Raw genomic sequence first — 11,972 nt, 5'->3', positions numbered from 1 at the left:
ATAATGAGGACCGCCTCCCCTCCTCCTCCTCCTCCTCCTCTACCCCCCCCCCCCCCCCAATCTCTCCCTCCCACTTCCCCTGCTGTTAATAGATGGATGAGAGCCTGTGTGTGTGAGCACGTGTGCACGTGTTGGAGTATATAAAGTATGCAGTCCCTCCAGGTCCTTTGTCTAACCACTCTGTTTGGCGCCAGGAGCCCCACACAATACAATATGGAGTGTTAATTTCACTTAGAACACTCCACATTTTACAGTGCAGTGTCTACTCTATTAACCATGAGAAGCGAGATACAAAAATAGCTACAATAGCCAGTCTACAAGCCCCACAATGCATCACATCGTGACTCGCTAGCTTGTCAATCTGCTATTTAATTTGTTTTAGTTTTTTAATTCTTGAACATTTTTGAATATTCTTTAAATGTTTTTTGAAACATTTCACCTACAATGTCATGGCCAAAACAGGGAAGCCAGGTTGAAATTGGTTAAAAGACAATAAAGATTGCATTGCACAATGCAGTTCTGTTTAGAAACACTTTATTGTTTTGACCATCGATGTGAGGTTTCAACACAGCAGGTAAAATCGGGCAACCAATCTTCTAGTGCTATAGCGACAGAATAAGACCATGATATTCAATTAACACAACTCTGGACTTAAAGCACAGCTGATGTAGAAACTGTTCCGCTCCATCACGGCAGAAAATGTGGTTGAATTGTGATTATTTATTTTTTTAACCACTTAAACCCTAGTGTCCCAATTCTGGGCATGTCATAATAGGGGAACATTGGGAGAAAATAGGCAAACACTGGAGTTTACTAATGAAGTACCGTCTATAGGGTTTAAGTGGTTAATCTGCGATGCACTGCAACCAGGCAGTGACATTCAGAATCCATTATAGATGCTGCACATTACACTGACGCATGTAATCGACTGAGAAGGAGAGAATATACGATCAAAGACACCTTTGCAGGATTTGTGAGAAGATCCAACATTCGCAAAGTTTCTCAGACTGATCAATGATTTCTGGATTAGTATTCCTTTTAGTTTGGGATGTGGCTCATGGCCGACATACAGATCTTAGAAATAGGCTCATTGCAGCAAGATGACCTCAGTGCCAATTTGCCCGTTTTGAAACCTAATACGTGTCCAGCATATGCAACGTAGGCAAACAAAGGAGATGAAGACACAAGTCAACAAGGTCCACATATTGTAAAACACAACCTACATGTGACATGGTGATACATGGGACAATCAAGTCTTTAACATATAGCAGCGTGATGATGCAAAACACATACTTGGATTCAGATCTACAGGAGATCCAAAGCTAAAGTGTGGTTTAGTGTAGAAAACTGAAGTTTTGGAAAAAAAACATCACTGGCTTAAGGTGGTGTAAGTTTTTTGTTGTCGTTCTAGTTAAAATAAGGGTTAAATAGCTCTATATTCCGATAGCAATCATTACAATAGAGTGTTTGTTTAGTAACAGGGGCTCCCCGTCTCTTCAGCTCTTTAGTAAACAGAAAATACATTTTGCTATGGCCAAAATGAGAACTGGAACGCTATAAGAGTGAAGCTGATTCTCTCCTGATTGGTATACTGACCTGAACATGTATTTTCTAAAGAGCTGGAGACACGAGGAGACCCCTGTTACTCAACAAACACACAGAAAGTAGAGCTTTAATATTTTAAGTTAACAAAACCTTTATTCTTATTTTATTTTTTTACAAAAAAAAACACTCACACCACCTTGAAGTGAAAACCTTGTATTTTCAAAAAAGACCAACCATTCAGGATTTCTTAAAATCATGACAGCCATGCATTTTCTTTTTTAATATACAAGGATCTGTAATGTTGTAAAATGTTCTCATCTCATAGAGGACAACGAGACAACAACACTGAAAACAACAAAGTTACAAGGCTTTCACCTGACAACATGTGACATGCTTCCAGTGTTCACCTGATGAGATTATCATTACCATGATTATATTGGAGCAGCACCAGACTTAACCACACGAACCCTACCATCCCTATTCTGGGCATGTCAAAATAGGCGAAACATTCAGCAAAAACATTTCCCGAAAATAGCCAATCTGACCCATAGCAACAACATGTGAGCTTGTAGATCAGCTATTTTCACTAAAGAGATTGGTGTGTAGAGGGAAAAGAGGGGGGTATAAATACAGACCCCTGGGGGACCCCGGTCAACGAAATAGCTGAACATAGGGTTTAACCGCTGCAGTTAAGTCTGGTTTCGGGCACAACCTTTGTCACAGCGTACTCTTGTCAAGCAGGAAAACAAAATAAGGAATGGAAACGATTGCCTGACGACCTGAACTCAGTCCCCTGTGTGGTTCAGACAGAGAAGAGGCGAGAGAGACAAAGGTGGCCCTAAAGCTCCGGTATTGCATTTCATATGAATTGATTCCCCGTTATGTCATGAGACACTTGGCACAAGCACAACAGCAGTGGTGGTGGGGGGGGGGGGGGGGGGGGGGGGGGCTGGAAGCCAGCTGTCTACTGAATCATCAGAATAGTCCAGTCCAGTCCAATGAGTGCAGAGCACTGATGGTCCGCTGCATGGGAAATCCCCCCAAACATTCAAAGTCAACAAGAGTTTCAAGTGTCCAGCCTGGAGGTCCGGGCTAAAGAGTGTCATGGAACTATTATTATTCACAGCGTCTGAACCATCACCGGATAGAGCAGTGAGAGGTGCTCGGCGCCCCGGATTGGCAGTTTGTGCGTCGTGTAGAAGTGGATGACCTCTGGGATGGTGTCAAACGGCAGGCTGTTCTGGCCCAACACGTATTTACCGTCTTTACACTGACTGAACTTCATGTGCATGAAGCCCTGACAGCTCCTGCAGAACCGGAAGGAATAAGAGGAGAGAAGGGGGGGGGGGTAGAGAGAGGGAGGGAGTGAAGCGGGTATAAAAACAGAGATAAAGAAAAGAGAAAACAGGGCACATATGAGAAATGATGAGGAAAATGTGATAGTGAGAGAGAGAACATGAAGAAGGTCATAAAGGGATGACGATGGTGATAGAGAAAGAGAGACAGAGCAAAACACGAGAGAGAAGTGAGAGGGAAAGAAAAGGGAGAGAGAGAATATGAAATGTGGGGCAGAGAGGACCAATCATGCGGCAACACCGCACATCTCATCCCATAATGACACAGTGGAAATGACAAGTCTCTCTCAATATATATAGTCTACTTTCCCCCCACACTTTTATGGCACATATCTAACCAAGATTTAAAACCATGTCAACATTTATGACACAAGAAAGGGGAGCAGAGGAAGCGAAGGAAAGGGGGGGAGGGCAGAATATGGATGAGTGATGTTAGGGCGCAGGTGAGAGGAAAGACAAAAGGCAAGGATTACTGTACGAGGGAGAGAAAAAGGAATCATGCGAGACAATATGAGCGGCAGGGCAAAGCAGCAAGCCACCACTTTAACCATAATTTTATCCTTTGGCTATTCAAAAATAGCCAAAAATCTAAAAGATCGCGAACATTTGTGAAAATCTTTGAACATACATATATTTTTAAACAGAAATTATTTAACTGAAATCTTTGCTTCTGGGGGTCCCTGGAACAACATATTTTGAGATGGGGGTCCACAGCCAAGATCATTTTGGGGGCCCTTGACATGAAAAAGTTTGAGAACCACTAGATATAGCGACATACGTTTTTCAGAAACCTGTTAGGATTTAGAAGACATTTGTAGATGCGTTCCCGGATTGAATGGGTTAAGAGTTACAGTAGGACGCCAGCAAAGGACTTTCCCTTTAAGAGCCAGTCAGCCAGTCATGATGTATGTCTAATTATAGAAGCAGAGGGAAAGAGAAGTGCTCTAATTGGTCGTCTGCTGCCACTAGTCATTATTATAGTAAATCAAATCAAAGAGAAGAGCAGCAAAACATGAACCGACTACAAACAGCCAAACAACAGAGAGTTAAGAGTCACGCCACTGTTTCCCCACAACATTGTGACTCAGATCATTGTGTCAGCATTTAAATTTATGGTATGTCTTCATCCAGCACGGCTTGCTTTTTCATAAATACTTTGAAGCTGGTGGGCTTGTCTGTTTCACCGCTGACTCACGCTGTGCTGTTACATTAATGTTTTAATGTTTTGTGTCCATTTGAAAGCCAACAGCATGGCATTGCCTCACCATGGCAAAAGGCATTGTGGATACATACAATATATATTGTAAATACTGTATACTACTAAGATTAGATTTTTTTTGACATGTATAACCATAAAGACCCAAGTCACTGGCTGCTGTATAGACCAGAGGTGGGACAAAGTCATTGTTTTGCAAGTTACAAGTAAGTCTCCAGTCTTTATACTCAAGTCCAGAGTCAAGACAGGCAAGTCCTAAGTCAAGTCCAAGTCCTAAACTTTTTGTTTCGAGTCTTAAACAAGTCATAATGCCATTTATCATTATTATTATCATCAGTTCATGAGCATTTTTCCAAAAAAAAAAAAATTGTGTAAGGTTTTTCCACAAGTGCATCTCCATCTGTGATTTTCTATCCACGTTTTGTATATTGCAATACTTTTTTGGTTGACTACCTCTTAGTTTTTATACGTGAACAACAGAATCTTTGGTATAATTCATTCTACCTGGCTTCCAGCGACCAAAATCACGTGTGATTCTACGGTGTGAACGCACATGTTTTTTTGTTTTTCCAATAATCTCTTCAACTTCACTGTATGCCGTCCTGTGGGATTGGTGACACGTGTTTCAACATGCTGGTAAAGGCTCTGCATCATGACACTAGATTTCTGGAGATTTCTGACAAATAGCATTAGTTGATGAAGTGAAGTGAGGGGTAATGAATTGAATTAAAAGTTTTCGGAGCCGGCCCGGACGGTTGGCGTAACCGCCTGGGCACCTAGGCTGGTAATCCTGACAGCGTGTCACGGGTTCGACTCCCGATCCCGACGGCCTTTGCAGCATGTCACTCCCCATCTCTCTCCCCTTTTCCAGTCAGCCTACTGTCCTATCAATAAAGGCATAAAAGCCACAAAGAATATGTATTTTTTTAATTCTGAGCCTTTGTTTTGATAGGTACAGTGAACAGAGAGATGTGAAACACAGAGAGAGAGAGGGCAGGGAGGTGAAATGCAGCATATGGTCCGGCCGGCCGGGAACAGAACTGGGCATCCGAGCCCACGTGGTACACGCCCCATCGCCCCAACCACTTGGGGTCACCCTCCGGAAATACATTTTTGGGTCGCGGTGACGTCAACATGGTGAAGATTCTTTCCTCAATCCACCCGTTCCTTTATCCCCTCCCTTGAGCCCTTCATGTGTGGTCCATTATATAAGGTGATTCATATTCATTAATGATTAGAGAACGGATGATGTGTGCACTGAAGTGTGCTCTACCTGCCTGATTACCACTTAGCCAGCCTATCGGGGCGAGGGGGACACAGAAGAGAGGGGCCAAGGATGGGAGGCAAGTGGGGGAGAAATATAGAGAGATGCAGGTTATGGATTATGGTAGTAATTAGAGGAAAGACACTTGTCCAGATAAGCAGTATTTGCGGCATGTGAATGACTATCAGGAGAGGAATCAGTATGCTGATGATCTTAAGCAGGAGCGACGTACAAGGACGAGAGGAGGAGAGGAGAGACAGATGGGGAAAGTGTGCTGAATGAAATATGAGATTGACACATTTGGCGGCTTCAAAACACTCACACAAACAATCCTTCCCACACAAAAACACATGCATGCGCGCGCGCGCGTGCACACACACACACACACACACACACACACACACACACAAACACACACACACACACACACAGTACCTCCACACTCAAGAATATTCAATCAAACTGCTAAAGTAGTTTATCCGAGAATTAATTAAGAAGTGCTCTACCATTAAATCTCTGGTCATTGGAGTCAGTGTGTGTGTGTGTGTGTGTGTGTGTGTGTGTGTGTGTGTGTGTGTGTGTGTGTGTGTGTGTGTGTGTGTGTGTGTGTGTGTGTGTGTGTGTGTGTGTGTGTGTGTGTGTGTGTGTGTGTGTGTGCATGTACCGTAGTGAGAGAGAGTATTCCGAGCGGCTGGTCTGGCTGTTCCTCACCAGGTAGCTGCATTCTTTACACAGTGTCAGTAGGGACTCTGCCTCCGAACGTGACAGAGCACCGTGGTACCACCTGATAGACACAGCACACACAAGACAAATGGCTCAATGGATTTTTCCATAAAGAAAGGGGGGAGCCGACCATTTTTGGGGCGGAAATGTGACATGGTTCTTAAAGGAGATAGATCATGTGTCTCAGCAACATGGCTGCATCGCAAAAAAGGGACAAATGATGTGTCACTGCAAATCACATACAAATGTATTTCCAAGACAATTGCTGTGGCAATTGAGCTACGTGTACCGTGTGTGTGTGTGTGTGTGTGTGTGTGTGTGTGTGTGTGTGTGTGTGTGTGTGTGTGTGTGTGTGTGTGTGTGTGTGTGTGTGTGTGTGTGTGTGTGTGTGTGTGTGTGTGTGTGTGATCCCGGAGTAGCACTAATAGGGGTTCTATTACAGTGCAATTATAATACAGCTATAATAGCTCAATTATGTCACAATTATATCACTTACCATAATGAAAGTATATAATTGCAATGACTGTCACCATTGACAAAATATGTATGCTTAGCTGCCATAATGATGTGCTCTCATTTAGGATGACTTGCAGCGAAGTGCAGGTTAAGGCCAATGGTCTGCGTCTCTATTTAAAAGGATCAAAATTCGTTCTTAAAACTTGTGTGAATTGCCTCTGCAGATCTGCAGCTTCGCGTTACAGGCCCTACAGTCAAGCGTCGTGAATGCTACAGGTGGAGGTTGGCGTTTTTTCTGTTTAAAGCTGAGTGCTAAAAGGACCAGTGGGCCCGTAACAGCTCTTAAGAGACCATCAGGAGTAATGGTGCAGAATAATCTACCAACATCCTCATTGAGTGTCGGTGTGTGCCTTGTGTGTGCTTTGTGCTTTGTGCGTGTGTGTGTGTGTGTGTGTGTGTGTGTGTGTGTGTGTGTGTGTGTGTGTGTGTGTGTGTGTGTGTGTGTGTGTGTGTGTGTGTGTGTGTGTGTGTGTGTGTGTGTGTGTGTGTATGTATGTGTGTGTGTGTGTGTGTGTGTGTGTGTGTGCACGCTCGTGTGTGTGAGTGCGCACACGAATGCGTGTGTGCATGCTTCAAGGGCATGTACTTGCATTTCATTAGCAAAATAGCTCTTTATGTACACAGATGCAGCCCATCGATTACACCAATGATGTTTGAAATCCTGAGACCAAAGTAAATGTGTGCTTTAATGTTCTGACTTAATTAGTTCTTATACGCTGACCTTAGTTAATTCTGCCATTTCTGATGAAGGTCGCTCAGCAGAACGTATTTTAGTTTAGTATTAAGTGCCCTAAAGACGGTAGATAAAAGCGCAAGCAATAACACTGGGATTTTTTGGGCAGGATGTGTGGGAGGAAACACTCACAACAACTTCAAATGTCAAGGACAGCAAACGTGGAAACATTATTCTTGATGTCAGTCACGCTTTAGACATCCTGACAACATACAGGGTTTCACAGCACGTACACAGTAAAACCCTCAGTGTTAATGTAACTCCGAGAGTGTACAAATGTAACCAAATTTGGTTACGTTTGTATGCTCACAGAGTAAAATTAACAGTGTAGTACTAATGACACATGTTCAATTCCCAAGGATCCGTTAGCAAACAGACATACATACACCTGCTTTTCCAGGGGCAGGGTAGGATCCACTCTTTCTCCGACCATGGTTTCCTGGGGCAAACGAAACTTCATGCCCCCTCCGGCCAGCGGGCTAGACCTGGGCCCTGGAGGTCGCAAGCGCTCCGTGGGGGGTGAGGAGCGGTCCCACTCTGCCCCGTCAAACTGCACTGTAGCGAGAGAGGAAGGGAGACAGGAGGACAGTGGAGATGACGGAGAAAGACAGACAGAGACACGTTATTCATACAATGTCATCATCAACAGGGCTTGATGCTCACAAACAGACAACAGATATCCTGCTACACCCCATTACAAAGCCACCCATATGGGTTAGAATATCACCATAATCACCAGCATAATAGGGTGGCGTCATAATAGGTGGTGCAGGACAGATAATGTGGCGTGACCTCATGTCCTTAGTTCCTATAGTCAGCTAGCAATGTTAAACAGATGCCTATGGTGGCCACGTTCACACTGAAAACCTGCTGAAACCTGCTTTTGCTAAAAAGTTCAAACGCTTCGAACTTCCAGGACTCAGCACATCATTGTAGTGAATACAGAACAGGGAGTGCTTTCTAATTGGGGAAAAGAGACAAAAGAACACATGAAAAAGAAGCTACTGCTGTGAAGAGAGGTTCCCAGCGGACACGCAGGCTAACACAGGAACTGGAAAAAGCATTCAACACATGGCTAGAACAGCCGAATCAAAATAAACAGAGGTAGAAGAGAGAGAGCAATAATAAACAGTAAAATAAAAGTATTAAATTGAGTGTACGTGTCCATTTAGTTACATGTGTACACTCTCAAATGGACAAATGAACATTGAGGACTTGACTCTGTATACGAGGCACCAGTATTAAAGTCTCACGTGGCCAGACAATCAGAGATCTCTGCTTGCCGATTCATAATAGTGACATCTAAATTCAATGTAGTGACAAAACGCAGACAAACCTACGTCTCTTGCTTTGAAAACAAATCATATAACCGTCCCAATATTAAATATGAAGTACCGCCCTTAAGTCTTTGTAATTGTTCTGCAGTGCAGTGATTTCTCTTAATCTCTGAATTGTTTCCTCACAGTTTTAGCCACAACATTCAATTTATATTTCTCCGGACATATCAGTAGGCAGTTTTTTCTTCTTTTTTTTTAAAAGATATTTTTCTGGGCTTTTATGCCTTTATTTGACAGGACAGTAAGCTGACAGGAAATGGGGAGAGAGATGGGTGACACACAGCAAAGGTCGTCGGGATCGGGAGTCGAACCCGCGACACGCTGTCAAGCTGGATTACCAGCGTATGTGGTATGCGCCTGAACCACTAGGCCAGCGGGCGCCCCAGGCAGTTTTTTTTTTTGATGGTCTGGCTACACGAGACCACTAGAATTATGTCCAACTATCTTTATTTATCTTTATATTGATCTAAGTCCATCCGGTCACTGTGCTGTGAGTGACAGGGAGGGCTGCGGTGATGGAGGACATCGTGACGACCTCGTGGTTTAACATCTAACCATCATCAGTCCATTCAGCCACGAGGACAAGGGAGGGGTCATGAAGGGCAGGTGCAGGCCACTGGGGACTCAGGGGAGAGAGAGAGAGAGAGAGCAGAACAACACCTCTGACCATGGAGGTCAGCGTGAGTGAGAGGAAGGGGTCATTGTGTGTGTTTGTGTGTGTGTGTATGTGGGGGGGGGGGGGGGGACTTATTGAGGGTGATAGGTCACCTTGCTCTCTGAGGGGTGCGTCCTCTTCCAGCTGCCCCACTGGGGCAGGCCAGGGCATCTCCGACAACTCCCTCATTTCTAACAACGGGGTGGGGGTGGGGGTGGGGGTGGGGGGGGAGTAAAAGAAGAGGGAGTGGAAGAGAGTGAGAAAAAAGACCAGAGGTGTTAAATTACCTAAATGGAGAGAAGTGGTGGGAGAGTAACTGGTGATAGTAAGAAGTGTGGTTGAATGCACTCAAGGTTTGAAAGCGGAGGAGAGATCGAAACGGAAAGAGAAGAGAAATGAGTCAACAGTGGAAGCTGTGTGTGCTTGCGTGCGTGCGTGCGTGCGTGCGTGCGTGCGTGCGTGCGTGCGTGCGTGCGTGCGGAGGTGACATTGTGGAGGTGTGCTGAAGTGACGTTTTCTCCCGTCATGAAACGTAGCTAAATATATCTGCTGACTCCTCTCTTCATCCTCCCTTCCACACTAGTTCAGAACATCACATATCTCTATTAATTTACAAAACAACAATTTTCTGAACTCATCAACCTTACAGTTAGTCTTCTGTGCAGTCCGTAGTGTGCCTTGCACCCTCCAGGTCCTGTTGTCTCTTGGTACCATACTTTATGCACTACTACTAAGTATATTGAGGCACATTTCTGTTCCACAGCCGCCGAAACAAATCAAAATTCCATACGACGACCTGGATTCTGATGAGACTTCTTTGTGCCGTCAGCTGTCAGTGTCAGCTAACGCAACCCTTCTGTTCCCCAGAAGTCATGCTCAAAGACCTTTGTGCCCCGAGGGCAGAGAGAGTCTACTGAGACTGGCGGGCCGATAGAGCTTCATCCAGCTACTACCTAGACGGGATAGGAACGGAGGAACCACGCGCTGTGAGACGCCAACCCAAAACAGCTCTCATTAGCCGGCATAGCAGACAACCACCTCACACTCATTACTGCAGCCTCAGTGGCGACAAGCACGCACACACACATACACATACACATCCACGTTATGCTTCTCGCATCTGTTTCACGCCATGCATCCAGCACCCCCACCGATCCACCACCCACGCACAGTGAAAGCAGATTACAAAACAAATAAAAGGAAAGGGGGGTGATATCTTAATGAGCCGACAGATCCAAAGCCCCCCCCCAGGTCTTGAACATCAAAGGCCACCTGAATGGGCGTTTGGAGAGGGTCCCGAGCTGTACATACATGCCCCTCTCAGTCCTCGGTTAATTATTGAGCAGGCAGACACACTCCACCACTTTCTCGAGCTCTCTGTGAATTATTGATGCATGGCGCAGCACAATGGCCCCATCTGGAGCAGGGCGCACCTCCACCAAAAGTCAGGATTAAAAAGGTGGCCTGGCACCCGTCTGCACAGGCACGCAAGCACACACACGTCACACGCTCACACACACACACACACAGACAAGCACGCACGCACACAATGATGTCCTCAACCTTCACACCAAGTCCAGCTGCCACCACACCACAACACAACACCCCCAAACACACATGTAGTGTGTGAGAAAAGAGAGAGTGGTGTAAATGAGAGATCAGCCAGAAAATGTGTTCAGCAGCCATCTGAGAGAGAGAGACAAGAGCAGATTTGAGTGGCTCAGCATGGAATCCAGATATGGATGCAGATAATTTACTTCTAAACCCCTATATAGTTCGGAATCCCCCAGGGGTAAAGCCCCTCCTTTTTTCCCTGTACACCAAATCTAATTGCCAAAAATAGCAGTTGCGTTGTGAGCTCGTAGATCTACCATTTCTGTTGAATGTTCGACCCAGAATAAGGACGCTAGGGTTCATGTGGTTATATTCCAGGCAAAGGCATTCTGAGCTAGTTCACTGTGTGCGTGCAAGTCCATGACTTTCCCTAGGATGTACTTGTATTGGCCATATTCACAGGGGACGGCTGAACGGGGCGGGGTTTCCTGCACACTGTATGATGTAAGAGTAGAGTGACCATATTAAAAATAAAAATAAACGGTAGCCTACCGTAATGTTGAGAAAGCTTCATACAGTTTGAAACATCTCCCGAAATAGTGGAAATAGAAGATCTACAAGATGTAGATAGTCTATTTCCACTATTTTGTTACAAATCTTTAGTATAAAATATCAAATATGCCGTATTTTGGCATTTATTTTGATTATTGGTATTGACCATTGTCAGATCATTTCTTTGTTTATAATTTTTTTTTGTCGTATCTTCCCTGTGCAACTTTTGTTAAGGCCTGAAAGCCACACAATTAAATCGTTAATCGCAATTATTTGCATGACAATTAATCGTCAAGTAAAACTTCATAATCATGACAGTATGATGTAAGAGCAAGATAGCCGCCGTGTGAATATGGTTAGCTGTGTCCTGATTCCGAACGGTGGTTCTCATCCCAACACATGCACACTCGAACCATGCTGTTTACTGCTATCAGCACCAAGATGCCATGTTCCACTGACCCAACAGACTTCTCACTCACTCACACACACACACACACACACACACACACACACACACACACA

General features: G+C 44.6%; 1 protein-coding gene across 3 annotated transcripts in view; it reads right to left on the bottom strand.

The window, feature by feature from the left end:
* Positions 1-1,788: 1,788 nt before the first annotated feature.
* shdb (Src homology 2 domain containing transforming protein D, b) overlaps positions 1,789-11,972 on the bottom strand; it is a 32,021-nt gene continuing 21,837 nt past the window's right edge. Inside the window, exons 5-8 of one of the 3 annotated variants that reach the window (XM_080431151.1) lie at positions 9,458-9,535; positions 7,739-7,907; positions 6,045-6,164; positions 1,789-2,852 (exon numbers count right to left, since the gene is read on the bottom strand). In XM_080431151.1, coding sequence (XP_080287277.1) covers positions 2,666-2,852; positions 6,045-6,164; positions 7,739-7,907; positions 9,458-9,535 — 554 coding nt within the window. In that variant the 3' untranslated portion in view covers positions 1,789-2,665. Of the gene's footprint in view, positions 2,853-6,044; positions 6,165-7,734; positions 7,908-9,457; positions 9,536-11,972 lie in introns of all 3 variants that reach the window. The other 2 variants (XR_013933325.1, XM_080431152.1) reach the window with 2 other exon arrangements.

This window comes from Gymnoscopelus braueri, assembly GCF_963280865.1.
Source record: "Gymnoscopelus braueri genome assembly, chromosome: 6".
NCBI lineage: Eukaryota > Metazoa > Chordata > Actinopteri > Myctophiformes > Myctophidae > Gymnoscopelus > Gymnoscopelus braueri.
This window is presented reverse-complemented; position numbering and strand designations above follow the sequence as displayed.